The 27,434-nt window shown below is 44.6% G+C and overlaps 1 protein-coding gene across 4 annotated transcripts in view; it reads left to right on the forward strand.

The window, feature by feature from the left end:
* Positions 1-27,434, forward strand: part of LOC147615983 (uncharacterized) — a 143,286-nt gene that overhangs the window by 44,824 nt on the left and 71,028 nt on the right. For all 4 annotated transcript variants that reach the window (XM_086778611.1, XM_086778612.1, XM_086778613.1 and 1 more), the window contains 3 exons: positions 21,675-21,764; positions 21,887-22,021; positions 22,137-22,259. In XM_086778611.1, the coding sequence (XP_086634737.1) occupies positions 21,675-21,764; positions 21,887-22,021; positions 22,137-22,259 (348 nt within the window). The remainder of the gene's footprint in view (positions 1-21,674; positions 21,765-21,886; positions 22,022-22,136; positions 22,260-27,434) is intronic.

Genomic DNA, 27,434 nt, shown 5'->3' on the forward strand with positions numbered 1-27,434 from the left:
CATCAGAACCCAGAGAGAGGGCTACCTCGAGTAGAGGGATTCCAGTGGGAGTCAGCATACAGGAGGACCACACGCTAGGGTACCTCGAGTAGAGGGATTCCAGTGGGAGTCAGCATACAGGAGGACCACACGCTAGGGTACCTCGAGAGGGTCGGGGGGAGTAGCAGTTCTATTCAGACGGGAGCTACAGGGGAGACTGAGAGTGGTAGCACAGGCTCCACAGGCGAGATACATGTGGATCAGCTTACAGCTCTCACAGGACAGGGTTATATACATAGCCCTATGTTACTTTCCTCCATCAGGATCCTCCTATGTCATTACAGAGGACATGCCACAGGAGGAGGAGACAGGAGCCTCGCCATACTCTTAGAGGACATGCCACGGGAGGAGGAGACAGGAGCCTTGCCATACACTAGGGAAAGTATTTCTTACGGGTGACTTCAATGCCCACACACAGAGCAGACAGTGTGAGGTGTATGACTATGCATTATTCTACACTAGGGGAAGTATTTCTTACGGGTGACTTCAATGCCCACACACAGAGCAGACAGTGTGAGGTGTAGGACTATGATGACATGGAGATCCTCCACCCTGTGGATCCAGAGGAGATAGGGGCTAGTCGGGCATCAGAGGACACTGGACCAGACAGAGGACATTATGGGGACCACTTACTAGAGTTGGGAGCCAGGCATCGTCTCGTTATTTATAACGGGATGCTACAGTGGCCGGGATCAGGAGGGCTGACATGCTTCCCACATGGGGGTCATACACGAACCGGAGGCACGGTGGTGGACTACATTATGGGATCTTTGGAGGCATCACAGCTTGTCACCTCATTCTCCATCCCACCTCGTCCTATTGGGGTAGATCATACACACTTGGCATTTTCACTAGCCAGATCACCAGTATCACCAGCCCCCCACATACCGACGCCACACACTACCATCTACTTCACACATGACATGGCAAACTTATACACTGGCAGAGTAGAGGATGGGCTCCTACTCATGGATCCCCTGGCACCTATGGATACTATTACAGCCTAGCTGGCATCACTCCTACACACGGCTGCATTACAGAGCTTCCCACATTGTATCCACTCAAGAGAGCTTGCGAGATCTGGGACTATGCCCCAGAACAGATGGTATGATGACGAGTGCAGAGCCCTATACTCACGGCTCCGCATACAGCGAGCCTTGGGAGCCATCACAGAGCAGGAGTCGAGGAGAGAGATGAGGAGACTTACTCGCCGCAAAAGGCGGGCCTTCGCAGAGATAGAGATCTTTCATTTCTTCATGAATAGAGATAGTCCTATCTCATGGCGGCACTTCAGAGAGCCCCGGACACCGACACCCATTGTGTTAAAACCCTAAGATCTCTGTAGATAATTGTTATGCATAAACATGCATAAATCAGACAAAAACTCAACCACCCAACCACCCCCGAGCCCAAGGGATGCACACATGAATAATAAATGAAATACATCATACCTCTACCTTGATGTCCCATACCATCAAGAGGTATAACACCATCCAATAGCATGTAGCTAAAGTGTGAAATGGTAGATGAGTAGATATGGATCTCTACACAAGAGACCATAGCATAAGCCTCAAGCTTCCTAGCCTCCAAGCCCCCTTGAGTGTGCCCCATGCCCCTATTATATAGGAGGGCCCTCAAGTGACTCTTGACTCTCCATTCCTCATGTGTGACCCTTGGATGCCTGACCCTAACGTTAAACCTTAAGGTTAGTCCTAATCCATGCTCCACTAGACCTTGTTCCCATGCTCCCATGCTCACAAGTCTAATGTGGGTTAGCCTCCTAGTATATGCACACATAATGTGTATATAACATAGCACACATAATGTACATATAACATACTTCCCCTCTCTCAAAACATTGCACTCTTGCAATGAAAAGAAGGAGAACTACGCTGAACAATCTCAACCGACTCCCATGTCGAATTCTCAATTTCCCTATCTTTTCACCTTATTTTAACCTCAGGGATTAGTTAACTACAAAGTTTCCTTTCCCTGAATTCAAGTACCTTATCAGGTTCATGTGGAACATAGGATAATTCATCGACTTCAACGAGTTCTTGAGGAGTAACTGTGTCATCCTCACCTCCCAGTTTCCCTTTCAATCTATCGATATGAAAGACTGGATGAACTCTAACAATTGGAGGTAGTTTTAGTTCATACGCAACCGTGCCAATTCGATATATAACACGAAATGGACCACAATATCTAGGAGATAAATTCGAGCATTTTTCCATTGACAAAGTCTGAAAATCTTTAGGAACATTAAAATAAACCAACGCTCCTGGTTCAAAAGACCGAGATGAGCGTCCCCTATCAGCATAAAACCGTGCCCTATCATGAGCACTCCTGATAGAATCCCGAGCTTCGGTCAGAATTTCCTACATATCTCGCAAGAAATCCCTCGATGCATCAAGCTCGATGTCCTTAAGACTGACATCAATAGGTGCCCTGAGCTGATACCCATACATAAGTATGCACGGACTAAAATAATAGCCGTAAATTTAGAACTGTTATAGGCAAATTCCATCATTAGAAGATATTTTTTTCAATATGATGATTTTCTAGAGACATATGCACGAAGCATATACACTATAATCTGATTCATACACTCTGTTTGCCCATCAGACTACTACGGATGATCAGAGCAATTCACATTCAAAGTAACTTCCTCGTTGTAAACCATTCGGAATAAAGTAGGAAAACATGGCATTATAACAGCAGAAACCAGGGATTCATCGGCGCCCCGACATACCCACATCTGCATATGGAATACTCAACGTCTCGAGTTACCCATATCAACATAGAGAGTCATCAACGTCTCGATGAGTCACATATGTCCATCCGTAAACCTATCAGGTTGATTGTATAAATCACCTAAAGTACGGAACTAGAGAAAGAAATGCCAACAAAGGAAGAATCCAAATTTCCTTATCCGAACACAACAAGATAAACTTGTTTGAACTCTAAAGAAAGAGATTTCAACAAGTGAAAATGCCGACGAGATTACCCTCATCAAAACATGCAGGCTATAGATAAAAGAAATTTATCTAGAGAATGCCCACACTATAACTTCTAGTGAATTTAGAAAATAAGATTGTCTATGAATGTTGAGGTCAACATGCTAAGTGATGTAAGCAAAGCAACAATCTTGAGCCCAAATTATCCCATAAGATAATATATGTGAGGGATCCCTAGCGTCCCATACCACCATGATACCACCCATACATACCTTAACAATTTGAAACTCCCTAGTATGTCGTCTAGGAAAATATGAATAAAATCCTGTATAAAAGGAATAAGATGGCCTTATCCAGACTTTCACATACTAAACCTGCCTCTGTATACTTGAGACTACATCAAGGAATAAATCCTTCTGAGTACATCATTAGAAAAGAAATTAAATTATTGGCGCCTTTCTAATGATAACTACCCAAAACACAATAAAGTTAGGGTAGAAAAATAACTCACCTAGATATATAAGCAACTAGGTATCCGAGTTGGAATATATATAAGAGTATAAGAAATATACTCTAAAATTATGTGCAAAAAACGAAGGCAAATGCTACCTTCAAAGCACATGTAAATATTCAAAAGATCAAAAGATCCTTATAAAACCATGGATAAAAGCATAGAAGCTTCTTAAATCCATAAAAACCATAGTTGATCATAAAAGTCAATGCATACCATCTAATGGACATAAATCATGCCAAAAGAAGCATTAAAATTGGTGGTCAACTCATCAATCCGGAGTATATGAACATTGTGTTGTTCAAATAAAACTCCAAAGTAAGAAAGTGTAACACATGTGTGTAGCACTCAATAAGAAAACCCTAGACATAAGTGATCTAGGCAGAACCTGATGAGTCCATATAAAACTTGGAAAACATCCAATAAAATCCACCAAAACAAACCGATCAACTAACCCATGATAGAGGCTTAAGAAATTAAGCACAAACCACACTTAAATAAGTGCAAAATAAATTATCATGGAAAAGTGTCAAAGGTGAAACACACTTTGAACGTAAATTATAGCCATCAAAAGAAATTAAGGAACATGTCCAAAAAGAATGGCTAAACAATGGTAAAAAATCATGAATACATCGTTTAGAATCAATCCAAACATAAATACCCATTAATACGAGATATAATCGTATTAATAATATGCGAATAACACGCATCTATCTAATGTCAGTACGAGAAAACGTACTTCAACATTAAATAACCCTCGAAAAGATTAAATTCTCGAGAAAAAAAAATCATGATTTTTTTCTAATTTTTCCTAATTTATAGGGTCTCAAAATATAATAATTTTGAATTCCACCAAACCTATCTCATGGCATTCCAAACCTATATTTTTCCAGAAAATTGTTAGCAAAATAATTTGCCAAAATACCATTGATATTTTAAAAATACCAATTTTTAGGATTTCTAAAAATAATTTCTAGAAATTTCTTAATTTTCCCTGAGAATCCCATCGTTCACGAAATTTTCAATTTCGCCCGACAATTCTCAAATCCAATGAAAATTTTCAATTTTAATGGATTTTTCTAATTTTCTGGTTCAAAAAATATATTTTTAAAGGAATTTGAATGGTCATGGGCGCCCGAATGGACACACCACATGCCAAACACCAACCCCACATTTTTTCGAAATTTAAAATGACCTTTGTCTAATTTTTCACTAATTTTTAAGAATTTTTTGAAATTTTTAAATTACCCCGAACGCATTTAGAATACGAATGGTTAAAAAATTTCGGAATTCCAATGGTTTTCCCGGAATACGGAAAGCCAAAAGTTTTGGGAAAATGAAAAGACAAAAAAAATTCGGAATGTGAAAGGTCAAAGGTTTCCGGAATACGGAAGGTCAAAAGTTTTTTCGGAATTCGGAAAGCCAAAAGGTTTCGGGAAAACGGAAAGCCAAAGGTTTCTCGGAAGTTGAAAAGCCAAGAAATTTTAAGAAGAAAATTTCAGAGAATTTTTTTCTCAAATCCCCTATTTTTCAGTATTTTCCAGGCTTATTTTGAAGCTTTTTTCTGAAATATATTCAAAAGCTTTTTTTGAAAATAAAAAACTCATTTTTAAAAAAAAAAATGAAAAATAAGCTTTTTAAGCTTATTAGCCCATTTTGATTTTTTAGGGGGGGGGGGCGTTTTTTCGCTGGCGGTTGCTGCGCAGCCCCCCCCCTCCCGTCGTCGCCTGCGCCTGAGAGAGAGAGAGAGAGAGATAGAAAGAATCACAACCTTCTTCTCCCCTCTTTCCTCTCCTTCACCTCCTTTCCATTCTCTTTCTCCACCCTTCTCTCTGTTAATCAGAGATTAGCTTAATCTTTAATTAAGCTTTTTCAATTAAATCCTTAATCATAATTAGCATTAATTATGATTAATGTAAAAAAAATTCATTTTTAAGAGAATTTTCATCCGGAAAAGAGAAAGAAAAATCAGATTTGAGAGGCGGAGAGGACCCCACGCACACGGGAGAGCAATTTATGCATCAACACGCTGTCCCCTACTGAATTTCAGTAGCAAATTGACAGAAATTTGATCGCATTCCCGCGGAAAAAACCCGCAAAAATGTATAAAAATACATTTTTAATCATAAAAATGCTCAAAAAATTCCTAAAAAATTAGGAAAAATTTCCAAAAAATTTTAGAAATTCAGGGAATCCATTCTACAAAAATATCCACCATAAACTTTATGGTATTTTTGTAAAAAATTCCATTAATGCTCGATTTTAACCATAAAAAATAGGAAAAAATAGCATTAACTCACGGTATTCCCCCGCAACGTCGATTCGTCCATTGAATTGAAGTTACACACGTTCCAATCACCAAATCGATGATCCACGTGCAATTCATCAACACAAATCAACAAAAAATAACATTTTATTAGTAAATATTAAATTTACTAAAAAAAATCAACAATTAAATAGAGATTGCTCTGATACCACTGTTAAAACTCTAAGATCTCTCTAGATAATTGTTATGCATAAACATGCATAAATCAGGCATAAACTCAACCACCCAACCACCCCCGAGCCCAAGGGATGCACACATGAATAATAAATGAAATACATCATACCTCTACCTTGATGTCCCATACCATCAAGAGGTATAACACCATCCAATAGCATGTAGCTAAAGTGTGAAATGGTAGATGAGTAGATATGGCTACACAAGAGACCATAGCATAAGCCTCAAGCTTCCTAGCCTCCAAGCCCCCTTGAGTGTGCCCCATGCCCCTATTATATAGGAGGGCCCTCAAGTGACTCTTGACTCTCCATTCCTCATGTGTGACCCTTGGATGCCTGACCCTAACGTTAAACCTTAAGGTTAGTCCTAATCCATGCTCCACTAGACCTTGTTTCCATGCTCCCATGCTCACAAGTCTAATGTGGGTTAGCCTCCTAGTATATGCACACATAATGTGTATATAACATAGCACACATAATGTACATATAACACATTGCAGACCCACAGACAGGGCACACATATGCAGAGGGCCTATACCACGCCCCACAGCAGCCACCTATACCTCAGCTACCCACAGGAGCCTCGACCTACCACAACTAGCTTCTTTACCCACTCAATGGTAAAGGAAGCTATCTGCCTCCGACAGCATGGACAGGCCGTCGGCCATATGGGCCTATAGGGTGAGCATCTCATATATGCACTAGATTCTTTGGCTCCTTTTCTTGCACACCTGTTTAACAGAGCACTAGCAGAGGGTTTGTCTGCAGAGTGGACGATGCACACCATTGTGCCGATCCACAAAACAGGGGATATGCTCGATCCGAGCAACTACAGGACGGTTATGGTTGGCCACGTGTTGGCCAAACTCTATGGTGCAGTGTTGGAGCAAGAGCTTAGCTTATACGCTAAGCGAGCAGGTTTACGCTCATCAGGGCAGGCATGCTTCAGGAGAGCTTTCTCTACCACTGACCATGTATTCACTTTGTGATGTATGATTGATCAGGCCAGAGTGAGGAAGAGAAAGCTCTATTGCTGCTTTGGGATTTCCGCAAGGCATTTGACACAGTACCACGAGAGAGGCTCTTTCAGCGCCTGCAGTCTCTTGGCATACCAGTAGATATGACATGGGGCATCTATGCATTATATGAGCAGGTTTTTGGGTGAGTCACATGCCCAGGAGGTATGTCCGAGACTATTGCTAGCACCATTGGTGTGAAGCAAGGATGCCCACTTTCCCCCACGCTATTTGGGTTATACATTGATGAGGTGGTTGACTTCATTACACGGGGAGGCGGAGATGGAGTTGATCTAGCAGGTACCTCAGTACATATTATGCTTTATGCTGATGATATTGTATTAGTGTCTGAGTCTCCAAGAGGTCTACAGTAGCATCTACATGCACCCGATGATTTCTGCACACAGAGGGGTCTTACTGTGAACCTTGGGAAAACCAAGGTTATGGTCTTTCATACATCGAGACAGGGCAGGAGCATTCACTCTCGCAGGACGCCAGGTGGAGGTGGTGACATCATACGTGTACCTAGGGGTTACCTTCTCTGCAGTAGCCACGCGCTTCACCATGGGTTCAGCAGCCAGAGCCAGATTGACACGGGGATATGCAGCATTGGCTATGCTAGAGAGACAGTGCCACCAGGCGCATTTTCAGGAACCCCGGACGAAAGGGTGGCTATTTGATACATTAGTCACACCGGCACTGATGTATGGAATAGCGGTATGGGCGCTAGGACTTGCTACCCATTGGTGGACACGGATAGAGAGACCACAGGCCCTCATGATGGCACACATGATACGCAGCAAACCGTCAGTACCTCATGACATTATCCGAGCAGAGTTTGCTGCGCCTCGTATGATGGTAGAGGCCATATTCTAGACTATATGCCTGCTAGACAGATTTAGAGAGATGCCACAAGACAGATTGTCATACAGAGCTTTTGAGGCATCTAGACAGCTGGCTGAGGCAGGAGACAGAGGATCGTGGTATGCACAGGTTCTCACAGCATGGCCTAGACATGGATCATCTACCACCATTCCAGTATGACAGGGATGCCATAAAGGCGTATCATCCCAAGAAATCTGTATCACTAGAAATCTTCCATGAACATCTTGAATCACAAGAGAAGGCTGAAACTGCGAACGAACAACAAACATAACACCTGATTGCGAAACAGGATGTCCGCTGTAGAAAACATGAAACCCCTTATATACATAGACTTTGCCAGCCAACTTATGCTGCTTATGTTCAACTGCACACAAAACATCCCAACCACGACAAAAAGTTGTACGCCAAAGCCTGAACTGCTTTTGGCGCGAAGAAATACCCTTTACATTCCATTGTACAATTTTCATAAGCCTTCCCAGAAAAGGAATCAACAAGGCCGTGTACTAGGCCCAGGACAATCTGCCAAATCACGAACCTTTTGAAGCATTGCATTTTTGGACATGGTATTTGTGAATTAGACTGCCCTTGGAGTTTCCGAGCACGTGCCGAAGGGTAATGACCATCCCATGGCGAGATGACCTCACCCTTCAAGAGGCAATTGTTGTTGTGCTTCTTTTGTTAGGCGACTTCTAATAGGATAGCGTTCTACTCTATCCACCCCAAGAGCCCCTGTACTCTGAGAAAGTTGGCCTCCTGGCCTCTCAATCCTGGTCTGTTGCTGGGCACCTGAACCCAAAGGGCAACGAGCATATGTATGTAAGGGCCCCTGATGAGTACGCAAAGGCCCCCAGCCAAACAGCATCTGAGAAATCCCCCTGTGGGGCAACAAATCGTGTCTTTTTACCACGTACTTCCACCCATGGCTGCCCAACGTCATTCTGAACATCCACATGTACATCCATGTGTTGGGCATCATGTAAAGGAGTATCATGCTCATCTTCCACGGGCAACTGCCCATCAACAATATCCTTGGTAGCAACAACGTGTTCTTTCTTAGGACATTCGGAGACAAAGTGGCCCATCTCACCACATTTGAAACAGTGGCCAGCAAATGTATCCCACCTCAATTCATACATTAAAGGTTGCAGCCCAGCCATATTGACACGCAAATGTGTCGGCCTAGGTCTCCTAGTATCCCACAACATGCATAGACGATTTCGGTTTCTAGATGTCATTCGAGGCACCACCAAGACATCAGCGATACCTCGCATGAGACCTGGTAAAACATGCCAAAACATTGGTGGGAATTGTTTCACTTCAACCCAAACTGGGCAATCCTGGCGCAATATATCTTGGTACTCTGCCATAGGCTTCCACGGAACCACATGAACCAACTGCCCATCCAAAAAGAGTGGCACCTGCTCCAAGACTGCCCTACGGGCTTCCGAAGTGCGAAAAAGTATTTCATAAAAGCCTCTCGGACCATCATAAATCTCCTCAAGTGCCTCAGGTGACACCAAGCGGCCCAACCATGCTCTAAGACGAGGCAACAACGGAATACGCCCAGTAAAGAAGAAGATAGCAGCACAATCATGAAAATCTGCTAGCCGTTGTAGCAACAAAGGAGTCTCCATGCATACATCAGCCACACCACCATTATCTACTGCAGCCATTTGCACGCTATTTGCCTTCACATATTCTTGCAGAAGCTCACCAGTAATCTGCAGCAAACGTGCAAACTCCGGAGAAGGTACCTGAGAACTTTCCTCTGCATTCTCTCCAACATTCATCGGAGTGTAGCTTGCATCAACATCAAGCCTTTGACGTTTTTGTTGCTCCGAGGCATCTGAAGCATAACCCACATCCTTCTCGATCATCTCCTCAATAAGATCCATGTTAAGGCTATTGGCAGCCATGCCACCAACAGCAGCCGGGTCATCCAAATCCATGTACAAAAGCAAAGAAAACCCGTTCTCTCAAACCCTAATTCAGCACCTGAAAACCCTAATTCAGCACCTGCAAACCCTAATTCAGCAGCTACAAACCCTAAATTAGTAGCTGCAAACCCTAAATCAGCACCTGTTTAGAGGGTTTCGGACCACTTTCTAGAGTCATGAGATACCAGGATCAGAGATGCCTCGGATTATACTTGCTGGAGCTTCGTAGACATAGAGAGGGTCTCTTGAGAGGGACGGGATCAGAGAAGGAGACACACCTACAGAAGTAGATTACAGACTTCTTTCGACCAGAGATTGAGCAGTCAGGCCAGCAGGCATTGCAGCTAGCCCCAGAGTATAGCCGCACTAGAGGTACATTGATTGATCGGGCTATAGAGCTGGGGCTGTCCAGGCGCCCCAAGATTAGAGGCCCATCTCGACACCGGCGGAGACTACAACAAAGGATCAGGACCATACTAGCATGGCATGGGAGACGTCCAGTCAGAGTACTCACCATGGAGGACATTGAGGATATCCGCCATCGACCGATGAGAGACATCTTTGGATAGTGATGTGTATGATGCTTACCTTTGTTGCTAGAGTTTTCCTCCCAGATGTTATCCATTAGGAGCTCCTAGTACCGTACTTTTCCTCACAGTTATTTTAGTTTCAGTTAGTTGTTTTTAGCTTTTCTTACACAGACATTGTATCAGATCCACCAATTGTTGTAACCTTTTTGGTCTCATAAGTCATTTTGGCCTTTTGAAGACGTTAATATATCATTTCATTTCATTTCATTTCTCTCTCTCTCTCTCTCTCTCTCTTCTCAGACTTATCAGGCAGGACTTGATTCAGCTGGACACTAGGAGGACATGGATACAGCCGACACAGGAGCTTGGTACGAAGATGGCTTTCTATAGAGATCATCTTCTCCAGCTCACGCAGGATGGGTTTGTGATTAGACCCAGCTACATGGATACTCATCTTTCTCATGGGGTACGGTGTGCTATTGGTCAGATGTGCACATCCTCACACTAGCTAGAGATTGACACTGGCAGATTCAGAGGAGTACCAGCTGAGGCCAGGATTTGTCAGCTGTGCTAGATGGAGCCAGAGACAGAGTTACATTACATATGTCACTGTCCAGTATATTATGAGATACGAGGTCGTTTTCACTGCTTGTTTAGAGAGGGTTTCGGACCACTTTCTAGAGTCATGAGATACCAGGATCAGAGATGCCTCGGATTATACTTGCTGGAGCTTTGTAGACATAGAGAGGGTCTCTTGAGAGGGAGGGGATCAGAGAGGGAGAGACACCTACAGAGGCAGATTACAGACTTCTTTTGACCAGAGATTGAGCAGTCCGGCCAGCAGGCATTGCAGCTAGCCCTAGAGTATAGCCGCACTAGAGGTACACTGATTGATCGGGCTATAGAGCTGGGGCGGTCCAGGCGCCCCAAGATGAGAGGCCCATCTCAACACCGGCGGAGACTACAACAGAGGATCAGGACCATACTAGCACGGCATGGGAGACGTCCAGTCAGAGTACTCACCATTGAGGACATCCGCCATCGACCGATGAGAGACATCTTTGGGTGATGTGTATGATGCTTACCTTTGTTGCTGGAGTTTTCCTCCCAGATGTTATCCATTAGGAGCTCCTAGTATCGTACTTTTCCTCATAGTTATTTTAGTTTCAGTTAGTTGTTTTTAGCTTTTCTTACACAGACATTGTATCAGATCCACCAATTGTTGTAACCTTTTTGGTCTCATAGGTCATTTTGGCCTTTTGAAGACGTTAATATACCATTTCATTTCATTTCATTTCTCTTCGCTTCTCTTTGTTCACCCTGTTCTTCTCCTCGCGTGCCCTCGCCACTCAAGTCCGTTTTTCTAGGCTAACTTCTACATCCTGCCTTGCTCCTCTATCTCTATCATTTCATTCTCTCTCTCTCTCTCTCTCTCTCTCTCTCTCTCTCTCTCTCTCTCTCTCTCTCTCTCATGTTGGTGATGAATCTTCTTCCGGTGGTGTTGCCAGGCAGTTAACACTTGAGGCATTATTTTAGGCTTCGTGACCAGGGCAAATAATTCAGAATCGCACAAATTAAGAGCTGTACAGAAGAAATCCGAAGTTTTTGTCGATTTAGTAGCTCCAATTTAATGCAGAGGGCTCAAATTTGGGAATCCCCAAATTTTTGTGTGTAGGAGCTCCAATTTGGTGTTTTTCTCCATATTTGAGAAAAGTCCTATATTGTTAATGCTGAAGTGGCTTCAATGTCAATGCAAGAGCTCAATTTTTGCAAAACCCCCCAAAATTTGTACATACGTAGGCTTTACTTTGAAGATTTTACCCAAAAACCAGAAAAGCGCTTTTTTTTTTGGGGATTGGAAAGCTTTAATGTTGGTGCAGAGAGCTGATTTTCACAAAAAATCCCAAGTTTTGTAGAAGTAGCAGCTTGAATTAGACGGTTTTTACTATATATTTTAAAGTCCCCAAATTTTATTGTGGGTGTTGATGATGGGAGGCTGGAGTCAAGCTTGATAGGCGGCACTAATATGCCATGCTCCATAGCTGGCTCTAGGTTGCTATTGACGACACGAGCAGACGCAGAGAAGTTGTAGATTGTCGCCATTTTTTGACCAAGAAAAAACAGTAAACCCTAACTAGGCTAGAATCATGCTTTAATGCCATTTCTTAGTTTTAGGGTTACATAGGCCTTAGCTAAGGAGGATGAAAGATGTCCATGGTTGTGGTGTAGAAAGAAAGATATATTAAGCGTCTGCTAAAGACCCAAAGTGATACAATAATGTCCATGGCATATCTCATCATGGAATGGAAAATAAAACAGAAACATAGCTATCTCATTGGGGTGATACAAAACTGTCCATGGAAACTCATCATGGAATACTAAGAACATAGAAACATGAGAGCAGCATCAGCTACTATGAGTCGATGGTATACCACTCTCCAAAATATATTTTTATGCATGTAAAAATAAATATAACAAAAATTTCTCTTTTCTCTATTTAAACAATTATGCATAAATACTATAAAAGTATTTTCCATAAATATGACAAAAATCATTCTTTTAGCATAAAAATATCTATGCCTAGAATATGATGGGAATTCCTCTTTTTGCTTTATTAAATTTATGCATAAAAATAAGATTTATCTTTTTTTCTGGAAAATTTGCCATAGGTTCGCCTACAACTTCTAAGAATGTTCAATTTTCTAACTTTAAATGAATATTCAGAATTGAAATATGGTCTGAGGTAACTCATCTCGAGCGAGGTAGGTCCGGAGCAGCTCGTGGAGGGTCCACAAATCCACTATATCGGTGTACTCCACCTCCTAGGTCCAGAAGAAATCCACAGAGGGAGGGGGCGGGGTGGCTAGGGCTGAAGCTCTCTCAAGGTGTCCCTGTGTCTTCGGAGCTCAAGCGGGAAGAGGCCTAGGCAATGCTGGTTGTGGAAGTCAATGATCCTAGAGAGTGGATCAAATCCCTCACGAAATAGACAGTGAAACCTCCTGCGGATCTCATAGTATACTGGGTAGCGGCATATATAATGCTCCTCCGTCTCAACATCTGTGTGGCATAATCGGCAGATCCGCTTCTCTCTGGGTCTCTGTATGAGCTTCCCGGTTCTGAAGATGCGCGCAAAGCCAGCTTATTTTGAGTCCCTGCATCCTTGGCTCTCTTCAAATGAATTGAGCTCTGCCTCTAGCACTGATCCATAGAGTTTGGCCAATGTGTGGCCAATCATGATCGTCGTGTAATTATTAGGACCAAGTGGATCTCCGGCTTTGAGGATGGGGGTGATGGTGTTGGTGGACCAAGAGGGTGGAAATCATAGTTGTCACGGTACGAAAATACGATACCGTACAGGAATTCTTGGTATGATATGAAATTTTCGGATACCGTACGATAAAATACGGTTAAAAAAAAAAAAACACTTACAACCTATGGAGCTTCAAGCTCGAATGTGGAAAGTTGGGAGGGGGAGGAGTCTACAGTGCTTGAGGAACCAGAACATGGATATGTGTCTCTCCCAATTGTCTCCAAAAAAGAACCTGGATGGGTGATGCAATACCAAAGGTGTCCTAGTGTAGTGTTTATGACTAAGGGACCATCCTTGCACAAATACGAGCAGTGCATCTAGGGTGATAGGTTTAGGGAATCCTCTCTAGATCAAAATGGCCATGTCCAAATCTTCTCCCTCGTACGTAACTTGAGAATCTAACTGTCTAGCCTACCTATACGAGGGATCTCCAAGTGATGTAGCAAGATTCTCTCATCCTACCAATCAAGTGTACACTACCAGTCTACCTTGCTAGATTTTTTAGGTCTCTCAACAACACCATATGGAATACTGAGTGGACACGAAAGTTGCGAAGTATTGCGAGCATTTGGGATCTTCGTTAAGTAGGGTTTCTATATTTTTTTAAAAGCATTTGGAATTTCTTTTTTCAAGTTTTTTTTTTTTTGGGGGGGGGGGGGGGAAACAAAACTCTTACCGTACGATATCATGCCGTACGAACTGTACGGTACGAATGGGTTCGTACCGGTACGAGAAACAACTATGGTGGAAATCCTTCACAAAGGGCTCTATTGAACATGTAGGCTAGTAGGGGTGCCAGGGTATCATCGGCATGCGAGATGTACTTGGCAGTGAGTCCCTCATGATCTTGGACTTGCCCATTGCGTAGTCTACGAATGGCCTTGAGTACCATGCCCTTTGTGGAGAAGGTGGAGGTGGTGGGACGGGGCTCTGGTGGTGGGGGTAGGGGTGGCTGATGGGGGATATGATAGAGGAAGCGTGCATAGGAGTGCCATGTGTCCGGGCAGGTGATAGGTGTGGGAAGGCGATGTTCTCGGATTTTCCTCCAGGCCTCTTTGTAGCTCGGCCCTAAGAGAAGTCGGTATAACTCATCCTCTTCCGAGCCTAGAACTCACGTTTCTTGCGTTGGGTGAGCTGTTGAGAAGTCCGTTGCGTGGTGGTGAACTTTGATGTGAGGGTGGATAGGGGGACACTAGGTTCCACATCCTGGAGTTGGCGATAGATGTGATTGGAGTAAACAAGGTTAAGCTAGAGAGAGAGAGAGAGAGAAATGAAATGATGTATTAATGTCTCTAAGAGGCCATAGTGACCTATGAGAAAGAAGAAAGAAAGAAAGAAAGAAAGATATATTAACGTCTACGAGAGGCCAAAGTCGGCCTATGAGACAAAAAATAATACAACTGTGTTCTTCCGGTCATCGGGAGAAAAGAAAGAAAAGAAAAAGTGTGCATGTGTCTGGATACAACTATGAATCATCATGGATCGGTGGAGCCCATATACAAACAATATAAGGAGGGGTGGGGATGTGGATGGAGTGCTAAGGCAAGATTCATCTCTATATGCTGAAGGGGTAGTACAAGCATGCTATGCAGATCTATCGCTAACTCCATCCAGTGCCATAAGAGGGATATAAGATATCATACATCGCCGATGCTGAGGCTGTGAATGGCGTGAACATGTACCCTGAGTCTGAATGAAAGCGAGCTAACCTCTCCTATGTCTCCATCTGGTGTCTCATTCAGATAGCTGCTATCTCTCGGTGACGGAGTCGGGGTGCTCTATGTCTAGTTTGTCTAGGTCTCCTCCTGGCTCTCAATTCCTCTGCTCTCTTTGCGGCCACCCCACGTGGTACATCAGCTGGCACTGGCATAGCTGTCTGGAAGAAATCTGTGAGCTGGGACTGTCTCCCACCCCTAGTGGGAGCGGGTGTCTGGAGGAGTCTCTCTCGAGAACTATGAAGCTCTAGTAGTAGTCTGCCAAGCTGTCGCTGGTCCGAGGCCTCCATCAACTGATGTAGTGAAGAGTGCTCCTCAAACAATCGTGCATATCTATCTTTGACCCCCTGGTGGGCTCTACATCTACATACAAAGTGATCCTCAGTCTCCACCTCCTCGCAGCACAATTTGCATATCCGCTCAGCTTTGGGAACCCGTGCCGCACTCCCAGCCTCTATCTCTAGCTGATGTGATGAGACTCATAGCTGTCCAATAGCAACGCGAGAGCTGTGTGGCATGTATACATCCATGTACCGTGGTCGATGTATAAACCCATCCCCTGAGATGCTCATAAAGTGGTCTCTGTAATACCGCATCTTCGGTGGTAGTGGGCTATCTGGTGCTGTCCATGTCTCCTGTATGTAGTGCTGCCATATGTCCTGTCTCATCACTCTGTTCCTCTCATTGAGAGAGAGGTAACCCCGTGGAGCAGACTGATCATACTGAAAAGGTGGCAACCGCTCAATGTCTATCCCATGATGTGAGAACCACTGTAGCATCTGTGCATACCAAGATCCAGTGTGTCCATAGCCTCGGCCAGCTGTCTGGATGCCTCAAAAGCTCGGCGGGATAATCTCTCCGTGGGCATCTCCCTCATCCTGTATATAAAGGAGATTGTCTGGAACAATGCCTCCACTGCCATGATGTGCAACAAACTCAGCTCGAACAATGTCGTGCGGGACGGATGGTTTGCTGCGTATCATCCTCGAGAGCATCAAGATATGTGGTCTCTCCAGCTGTACCCATGTGGAGGCTGCAAGCCCTGGTGGTGCCCAAACCGCTGTTGCATACATCAAGGCTGGTGTCACTAATGTATCAAAGAGCCACCCCTTCGTGCGGGGTTCCTGAAAATGTGCCTGATGACACTGACGCTCAAGGCCAGCAAGAGTTGCATACCCCTGGGTCACTCTGTCTCGGATTGCCTGAGCCATGGAGAAGCATCCAGCTGAGCTAGTAAATGTGATGCCAAGGTAAACATAAGAGCTCACCACCTCGACCCGCCCTCCTGCTAATGTGAGAGTAGTGTGGCTCCTGACTGCGGGTGAGGTGTGGAAGATCATAACCTTGGTTTTCCCAAGGTTCACTGTGAGCCCCTGCTGTGCGCAGAAGTCATCAAGAGCCACAAGGTGTCTTTGAAGCCCAACCTGCGTGTCGGATACCAAGACGATGTCATCAGCATAAAGCATAACATGGACAGTAATACCTGATAGCTCAACCCCAGAGCCTCCTCCCTGTGTGATGTAATCGACCACCTCATCAATATAGAGCCCAAAGAGCGTGGGGGAGAGCGGGCACCCCTGCTTCACACCAATGGTGCTAGCAACTGTGTCGGACAAGCCTCCAACTTCAGATGTACTCTCAGTTTTGGTCTCATCAAAGAGAACAACTAAATGAGAATAAAAAGTACGATAAACCGATTGTCCTACAGTTATAAGAACAGAACTGTAAGACTCTGAGATGATACTGAGTAGAAAATATTGAAAAATGTATATCAGGTAGATCCATGTATGCTGATCAGTTGAAGTGTTGCCCTCTCCTTAGATCAAGTATCTCCGCCATGGGGCTGTCTAGAATGGAGAGGTTGTAGAAGCGAGGTAGGCGCCTCCGATGCCGAGCAATAATGGCTGTGATCCGGCGATGGTGAGGATGCCGTGGTCGGGATCCTGGTGGGCGTGGCCGACGAGCACGACATAAGATAACTGCTCTATCAGTGGTGACTCCCTGGGAGCATGGTCGGTGCCCTAATGGCCCAATGGAGGAGGTATCAGGAGGTGTGTGGGCTGGGTTGCTGGTGCTGGTGCCGAAGAAATCTGTCAGGGTCCTCTGTCTAGGTACATCATGGCTCGGCCTCTTGTCTACCAAGAGGGTCTCTTTGTGCCTTCTGAGCTCAAGTAGAAACAATCCCAGGCATCTCTGATCCTCAAATTCCATGACCTTGCGTAACGGCCCAAAACCCTCTCGGAAGAGGCAGTGATATCTCCATAGGATCTCATAATAGACTGTACATCGGCAAATGTAGTGTTCCTCTGTCTCTACCTCCTGGTAGCATAGCTAACAAATGCGGTCATCCACGATCTGATGCACATATCGCCCTGTTTCAATCTGTAGCTGGTGTGATGAGGTCCGGATCTGTGCAATGGCACAATGTATCCCATGTGATAGGTGTATATCCATGTACGCCGGGCGGGTGATAAAATCATCCGGTGAGAGATGTAGAAAATGGCTCTTGTAATGAGCCATTTTCGTACCCAAGGGCTCAAGGGGGCTAGTCCATGTCCTCTCTATGTCCACTCTGATGATATCCATCCTGATCACGCGGGTTTGCACGCGGGTTTGCTCTGAGCGGGTGAGATCCAAAAATGGACAATCCCGACTGTACCGAAAGGGTGGTAGTGCTTCTATCCGCAAACCATGTAGGTCAAACCATGATCTCATCTGAGCGTACCAACAATGAGTATCTCCATCCTCTGCCAACTGTATGGATGAGGTCAATGCCAATCGGGAGTACCTCTGTTGAGGGAGCTCCCATAGCCGCTGCAAAAAGGTAACTGCCTGGAATATGGCCTCGGTTACTACTGGTGGGGCACCCAGCTCAGCCCGAACAATCTCGTGTGGTACTGATGATTTGCTTCGAATCATGCGGGCAATCATCATACTCAGTGGTCTCTCCAGTTGCCTCCATCCCTCATCTATCCCTCCCTAAGATGTGCGATGTATACTGGGTCCCCAAATTGGAGCTCCGTACAGGAGAGTCGGTGTGACAAGTGTATCAAATAGCCACAATTTGGTGCGTGGCTCCTGAAACTGTATGTGTGCACACTGCCTCTCAAGTGCCCCCAAGGCTGCATGCCCTCCAGCTAATCTAGCTGTTGCTACCTCCTTCACGGAGAAACGCAGTCCTGTGAAAGTAACTCCCAAGTAGACATATGACCTGACGTACTCGACCGGCTTCGCTCGGAAAGTGAACTGAGGCTTTGATCTCGTCACCCATGCTTGTGTGGTGTTAAACACCATAATCTTGGTTTTCCCAAGGTTCACTGTCACATCCCTATCCGCATAGAAAGCCTGTAATGCATCCAGGTGTCTCTGTAATCCCTCCGGAGAGTCTGAGATTAGAGCAATATCATCAGCATATAACAAGATGGGTATCAACACCCCTGCCAGTAGGCATGCCCCTGGGCCTCCCAATCTGTCTACATAATCAGAGACCGCTCCAATGTACAGTCCAAAGAGAGAGGGTGATAGCGGGCATTCCTGCTTCACCCCTATCGTGGTGGTCACCCTATCAGATAGTCCGGTTGGAGCTCGGACTCTGCGTGTCACAGACTCATACAAAGCATATATCCCCCACTGCATATGCTCGAGTACTTTAATGTTATGCAATCTGTGCATAAGCCTGGCACGTGGTATGGTATCGAAGGCTTTGCGGAAGTCCACAAAGCAGCAGTATATCCTTCTCTTCTTTGCCCAGCCCTCTTCAATAAGTGCCCGAAGTGTCAGTATGTGATCCAAGGTAGTAAATCCTTTCCTCCCTGAAGCCAGCCTGTCCATGTGCTCGATGACCATGCCTCTCTGCCCATCGGCTCAGCTCTGACTCCAATATAGAGCCATATAATTTGGCCAAGTAATGACCAATCATGATCGTTTGGTAGTTGCCTGGTACCATGGGGTTCCTACTCTTAAAGAGTGGTACAATGATATGCTCTGTCCAGCTTGTCGGGAAAACCCTCACAAATGGCATGATTAAACACATGTACGATGAGCGGAGCCAAAGTGTCTCGTGCATATGAGAAGTGCTCTCCAACTAGCCCATCATGATGATGTGCCTTTTCATTCTGTAACCTGTCTATCGTATCTAGCTCCATCCGCATAGTAAAAAAGGTGTTGCTAGCCGGTCTAGCTCCCAGTGGAGGGGGGTGGGGGGTTGTCCTGGTGCATCATATAGCTCTCTAGCATAAGTATGCCATGCCTCAGGTGCATTAATCGGAGTACCAGGCTGTCTCTCTTGAAACATCTTCCATGCCCTCTTGCTGTCCTTCCCCAGGAAGAGTTGGTAGATCTCCTCCTCTAGCTTAGCCAGATAGGCTGGTTTCTTCCTTCGCACAAGGCACCGAAAGATCATCCTGGCCTGTCTATGCGTGTGAGACCCAATGGCAATCTCACGCTGTAGTTGTGCTCGTGTCTCATGACACTCCTCATCATAGCAACTGTTGTGTGGGGCAGTTCTGCGGGGGTGGATGGAAGGGATAATAGTGCAGGGAAACGCATATGAGGCGGATGCATGTAGTACACCTGCCAATCCTCTCGTGATCTCGTCCGGAGGGCTATGCGGGTCTAAAGCGAACAAGCCATCAAATACTGCATCCCGATAAACCCCAACTGTCTCACGTGTAAACTGATATCTCGGGTACCTAGGTAGATGAGTGGCTGGCCCATCTCTCGGGGATCTACCTACTAGTGTGAAACTCAGGTATGCATGATCAGCTGTTATGCCAAAGGGCCTAGTAGAAATCGTGAAACCCCGCACATTAGGTATCAATGAAGGAGATCCCATCAAGCAGTCCATTGTGCTCGCTCCCCCTTTAGAGTTCCAATGTGTGAGAGCATCTGATCCTTGCCACCTCGATAAGCCATTGTATATGACCAACCCATGTGCACTCCCGAGTGAGAAAATGCCTGCCATAATCTATAATCTCCCCCTCATCCTGTGCTGATCTTTGCAACCCTACATCCTCTGCCGTGATCTCCCGGTACATAGCCTCTTGAGTATCATACAACTCTGTCTGCTCTGTGCCTGTACGTGCATTAAAGTCTCCCAATAGTTATATGTCTCCCATGCTGGCAAACCTCATGATATCATCATATAGTGGTATATAGGGCGACTCTCTTGATGGTGCAAACCTGGAGTGGGCTGGGGGAAAGTAGCATACCGCCACATATAGCTCGCAGAGCCCCCCTCTGCATATTCGGACCCACCTGTACCTCACATCTGCTTCTCTATGTACCACATGTATTTTGTCACGAAGCTCCTCCCTGTAAAGTATTGCGACTCCTCCAGATCCTCTGGTACCTCCCATTGTGTGTGGCTGAGGGCGGAAAACTGATTCCCATCTATAACCCCGGACGTCAGGAAGCCTCTTGTTTATGCACTGATGGGTCTCCGTATACATAGCAATATGACTGTGTCTGAAAGTATCCTCAAAGTATCCTACATCTGTTCTAAGGGCTCCGTTGCAATTCCACACCGTGAATCGAAAGGTCTCATGGGCCGCGCACCGACAAGCGGGCCTCCTCTCTGTAATGATGACTGTATTGCACGTACAATGTATTGCTTAGATTGATATTTTAAAATTCACAAGGTACAATGCTTTTATAGGCCGAATGCCTTATCTTTCTCAACACTCTGCTCATGGGGCAATGACACTTGGCTAAACTAATGACATCACACTCTAGTGGCTACTTTCACCTCTAGGAGGTGTTCACACACTAACACTCAGAGGGAGTGTTCACACACAAGAAACTCCGAATACCCAACACCTGTGTGCAAACCCTAACCTACACTTACATTCTCTTAATCAATTGCGCCCCTTCTGTGAGAGCTCACAAACATCTGCTAAACCCTTATTACCATATTCTACCTTACTACTTGTTCGCTGCTGTCTTGTCACATGCACCTGACAACTGATGCATGTGATAACATAACATACACATGCACATGCACATGGCACACCCACAGCCACCCACTCACACATGCGCATGACACTCCAATGCAAGTGTGCACGTGCATGCACAATCCATGGGATCTTGAACAAAGTAGCACATTGTGGACTTCACCCGTAATGATTCTTCTTATAAAATCTATATAGGAAATTTTCATTTAGCTGTGGGTTCATGTTGGATTATTGCCAATGAATATATTTGTGGCTTTATGTTAGAGATTTTATGGGAATTGATTTTGGTAAAAATGCTGACTGTGTATTTCTTTCTTCTGATAGAATGTAGAAGAAAGTGAGTGTAGGCGTGCTTTTGACACAGCTATGGAGGCATACACCCAAGCATTCAACAAGTCTGTGGTGAGAGATGAGGTCTGATCTGCTACTTATTCTTTTCTTTTCTGTGTTCTTTGCATTTTCTTAATAAAACAATTCCAGGTGTCCTCTACTTAGGTCAATTACATTTCCTGTCTTTGTTATTCTGAACAATATAGGAAGCAGTGCAGACACTGCATGAAGATGCTGTGGAAGATGCTTTAAGTGTCTATAATAACGAGGCTGTTGGAACTGGTGGTGCGAGGCAAAAATTCGAGAAATTGCTCCTTGCAGCTTTCAAGCGAAACTTTGAGGTAGCATTTGGGCTTCAATCTGTTATGCTTTTTGCCACCCTTTTGCTAATGCACTTAACTGCTATCAAGAGATTTTTTTAAATCTGTTTAATGCCTCTCAAATTTAACTTACCAGGAAAATATGCATAGGATTGCCATAGAAGCAGAAATGAAGTGCATAAAAGCGGTAGAGAAAATGGATGAAAAATTCTGGGCGGTTTGTCAATCTTCAGACACAACGCTTGGTCATGCACTTGAGGTAAAAGAGTTGAGATACTTGGGCGTGTTGTGTTATTATGCTCATAATTAGATTCATAGAGTACACTTGAAATGCAGATGCCGCTCACATGCTGTTATGTAATTATTTCCGGTTTGAAGAGGTCATTGTATGTAGTCTAGATGAGGGCCAGATTGGATTCATTCATCAAGTTATTGGGCAAGAGTTTGAGAAGGACAAGGGAAAGAAAAACTCATGCTACTCTTTTTTAGGGGAAAAATTGGTGCCACTTGACATGAGTGTTGATATTTGTGCTGATTATTATGGTAACTATGTTTTATTGGATGAATGGGGCCAACTGGGACAAAGATATATTTTGTGTTGGGCGATTCAAGGTCTTAAATGTAGGCCCTCAGCGTTGGGGATTAATTTTTGATTCAGGCCACATGCACATGTCAGCAGAGATCCACCATTTAAATGTTTCATGCAAAAATCTGTGCATAAGGGGCAAGTATTGTAATGTAGAGGCTTGCATCGATTGGTAGCTAAGAAAGCAACTTCTGAATTGGCTTGCAGTTGGTCTTCTTCCCTTAATAAGAGGGACAACATGGCTTTTATGACCCTTCAATCTAGCAACCCATAGGGGTAAGTATTGTAATGTAGAGGCTTGCATCGATTGGTAGCTAAGAGAGCAATGCTGAGGCTTCTGAATTGGCTTGCACTTGGTTTTCTTCCGTCAATAAGAGGGACAACATGGCTTTTATGACCCTTCAATCGAGCAACCCATGTGGTACATACGCTCTTGATAAATGTTGCAGGCTAGCCAAAGCTTTAAACAAATCTCTTGGATTTAGTGTGCTGTTGGGCATCTCCAGAGCTCGTTTGGGAGATGGTCAGAGATTGTGCACTTAGTGTGTGGTGTGATAGGTGTATGCATTGCTTGGTGACCATTGGAGTCAGTGGTGTGTAGATGATAATGAGTGTGATCAGAGCTACCAGAGTTATAATACAAGAGCAGTGTGCAGACCTCGAGATGCTGTAATATTCTGGTTTTGTGTATAGGAACTGGATGGCTTATTTTTTGCTTGGGCAGAGAGGTTGGTGTTTTCTGAGATTCTGGCATGTCGGAATATGGTATTTCGAAGAAACAGTTTGACAGCGTCATTGGCAGATGGTGAGATCAAGAGGGGAACTGTGAGTCCTTGGTACAGAGTCAGAAAGATTTTACAGGGTCCTATTTTATAATTCCTTCACTGGCAGGTTGGGGATGCATACTGGGAGCTGGGAAGATGTGAGGTGGTAACACCTCTGTTGGGCCTAGAGGGAGATGACCTCAGATTGCTATCGGTTGCACATGGATCAGTCATGTGTTGGCTTCCTAGACTGATCAAAATGGGTTTGTCTGTGGTGGAGGTCTGGGCAGCAATGGTATTCAGAGTATGAGAGTTGTTTATCACTACCTACATGGTTGATTGGATGCGGATACCTCGAAGTGGAAGTTTCAATGGAAATGTGTGACACTCCTGGAGCATGGGATTACCCACATGGTTTTGTCCCTTCTTCTACAAGTTCCAAGGTACATTTGATCAGAAGTTCCATTGATGACTGAGGGCATGTGTTGACCGAGGTACTGGAAGACTGTACTTGAGGAGGACATGGAGTTAGTCTCATCGGACGGTTTGGAGTAGATTGTATATGGGTGCATGCATGGAGAGATTCTCTAGTTGGTGGAGAGATTTTGAGGAGCATTGACTTCGACATATCCACATCGAGTTCACAATGAGAGATGGTATTGCGTTTAGTGTGCTTGGATGTGTTGGGCATCTCCATGTTGAGCTCCTTGGGGAGACAGTCCTGAGATAGTCTGATGTCTTGCATGTTTGCTAGACTAGGGGATTGCCGTCCTCTTGTATACACTGGCAAAGCTTGGGCATGTATGTGGACACAAGAGTATCAATCTCAAATTTGTAAGTCTTGTCAAACTCTTTCTTCTTCATCTTGATGGAATCCACCTAGAGTCATTGGTGGCACACTGTGAGGAGTTCATCCATCAACTGAAGGGCGTGAGCCAGGGCAGGTGGAGAGAGAAGATCATTGTAACTGCTTGTTCTTTAGCAATATCTTCTTGGTGGAGATCTTGTTACATACTCAGTTGTCTATTTTCTGACAAAATCTGCATGGCAACCATGTACTTAGTCGGCAATATGATAATGTCACTGCCAAATTACTGCAGGTGTGTTGGATTAGGGTTAGTGGGGAGAGTAGATTAGGGTTTGCCGGGATTAGAGAGGGCCAACACACAAGGGCTTAGACGTAAGCAAGAATTTGGGCATGTTCTTGGATTCATCTAGGTATATAATGTAGCCGTATTAGCGAACATGTAGATTTCACATTGTGAAGTTTTCGTCCAAGTTGCGGCCGCTTATTCTTTCTATCTTTAGCGGTGCATTTGGCCTATCAACTACTTATTTGCTGTACTAATTCTTTCTATTTGCTACTTCCCTTAGTGCTAGGTTTCATTATGGTTGAGTCTGCCCTGCATCTCCGGAGGTTTGACAGAAACTCAGTTCAAAGGGCTTTGTGTGAATATATGCTCTTATGTGTGTGTGTGGGTGTGTGGAGTGCGTGCGTGAGAGCATATCTTGATACAGAGTTCTACACCCACTATTGGGCACTGATGACATTAGTGGGGATGTCGTAGTATCTAGTCCATACTATGCATAATGGAGTTGATAGTTAGATAGTCTTGTGGGTTGACTACCATGAGTGTATAACATGCACGTTCCTAAAAGGTGAATTTGGGCATGTTCTTGGATTCATATTAACCCTACGCTAAAACATGAGACACTTTGAGGGCTGCATCTTATATTCATATACACATAGGGGTGGCTATTATCTAGCCCAAAGTACATGATAAGATGAGGATGCCAAGTCATAGTCAGTGATATCCCTGCTTACATAATCCATACTCACACACACTCTTTTACATTGAATTTTCCCAACAAACCCTCCCTCATTGGAAAGGATTCATGAGTTATAAAAATGGCCTGCACGGGCCCACCAGAAACTCATACCTGATGACAGAAATGATGGTAGCTCCAGGATGTCATGCTACACAAACAAACACCAATAGGATGGTCTTCAACGGAATCCTCGAAGCCGAGTTGAGGATGAATGAATGGAACCCTCCCGTTAAATGAATCTCGAAGCCGAGAGGTGAGGGATGGAGACCCAACTAAAACCAAGTGTGAATGACTGACTGCTCCATCACAGACACGTAAATGGGAAATACCAACTAGAAGTGTAGACAACATAAAAAGAAACCCCACTGGATATAGCATAAACACAAAAACATAAAAGCCCCAAATACAAACAGAAATCCCTGATTGGACATAAGAACCCCACAGAAAACAGAAAACCCCCAAATTTTATGGAAACACTAATGGCTTGAAGTCCCCAGTTTATGAAGCATAGTTCAAGAGCTTCAATTGGCTGACTCAGTGTTCTCACAAGATGCCCAAAATCTGATCATAAAATCCCACACAATGAGAAAAGCCCCAAAATTCTGTTAAATGGCTTTAATTCTCCAAAATTCCCAACATTAGATGCCCAATTAACACTCAATGGCATAACAAAAGCCCCAATTTGCATAAATGGCCCCAATTATGAAAAGCGCCAAATTTGGACAAAAGCCATAAATTTGCACCAAAATTCAGTGTACAGAAAAAACCCAAAATTTCATAGAAAGGCTTCTAGATGGCTGAATATGCAAACAATGGCAGAAGCCCCAAAATTGATCACCTAATTGGCTTTCAATTTTTGTAGAAATGAGAAAAGCCCCAAAATGTTTGAGTGAATGGCTTCGATTCTCACAAAATGCCTTTGACAAAATGCCCAATTATCAATGAATGTCACATAGAATCAATTTCAAAAAACCCCAAAATTTTACTCAGAAAAATTCCAAGAAAATAAGAAAATCCCGAAATCTGTGTAGTGATTGGCTTTGATTCTTACCCAATAGATGGAATTTTGATTGAGCCTTCAATTTTGCAAGATCCCCAAGATTAGCTCTCTCTGGAAGACTGGCGGTAGGAGGGAAACGGAACAAGAAGGGAAGCAGGAGACTAGCAAGTGTGTGGGCGTTGTAAGGGCGGGAAGAGAGGGCCCAGGGATAAGCAGATGGCTGGATCCGGGGACTGAAGCCTAGGGCCCACATGGCACGAGATGCAGACCATACGGAGACCGGAAGCGCAAGGAAATTGTTGACGGCCAGTGGGCGAGGGTTGAGTGCCCGCCCCCCGCGCCCCCTCCCCCCGCGAGCGGTTGGGCGGAGCGGAGAAAGTGATCCGTCGGAGGCGGTGGGCGGTACGAGTGCCCAGCGAAAAGCCCCACCGGTGCTTCATTGCTGCCGATGGGCTTTGGGCAACCTTGACCGGGGCTGTGCGTACGAGGCGATGACGAAACCGGGGGCTATGTGCACGCATAGCCGTTGGCTGCGGATGGTGCCGTGAGACGAAAGTGGCCGCTGTTTTTTGGAACTGTCGTGGGCTACGAGGTGAACCACAGGAAGGGGACTGAGCTTGACGTTGACAGGAGTAGCTACGGGGTAGCTGCTGGCAGGGATAGTTGTTAACAGGAGAGACAGAAGGCAGTTGTGATACCACTGTTGGATTAGGGTTAGGGGGGAGAGTAGATTAGGGTTTGCAGGGATTAGAGAGGGGAAACACGCAAGAGCTTAGACATAAGCAAGATTACAAAAACATTAACCCTAAGCTAAAACACGGGAGACTTTAGGGCTACATACATCTTGCTCAATCTTATATTCATATACACATAGGGGTGGCTATTATATAGCCCAAAGTACATGATATGATAAGGATGCCAAGTCATACTCAGTGACATCCCAGGGTGGTTCACATGCCCCTACTCGCACACTCTTTTACATTGAATTTTCCCAACAAGGTGGACAACTATAAATGTGTTGAATGAACAGACTGCAACCCTTTGTTTGGCAGTGCAGTCGTATTTAAAGCTGATTCACTCCTTCAACAAACAACACTCGTTCAGAAAGAAAGAAAGAAAGAAAGAAAGAAAGAAAGATTTTATTAACGTCTTCCAAAAGACCGAACTCGGCCTATGAGACAAATCAGTGTACTTGTGTGGGGTATCCTCTGTCATCCCAACAAAATGAAAAAGTAATGAACTAAAAAGCTGAAT

Source organism: Cibotium barometz, chromosome 39 (genome assembly GCF_041138505.1).
Source record: "Cibotium barometz isolate CiBa-2024 chromosome 39, ASM4113850v1, whole genome shotgun sequence".
NCBI lineage: Eukaryota > Viridiplantae > Streptophyta > Polypodiopsida > Cyatheales > Cibotiaceae > Cibotium > Cibotium barometz.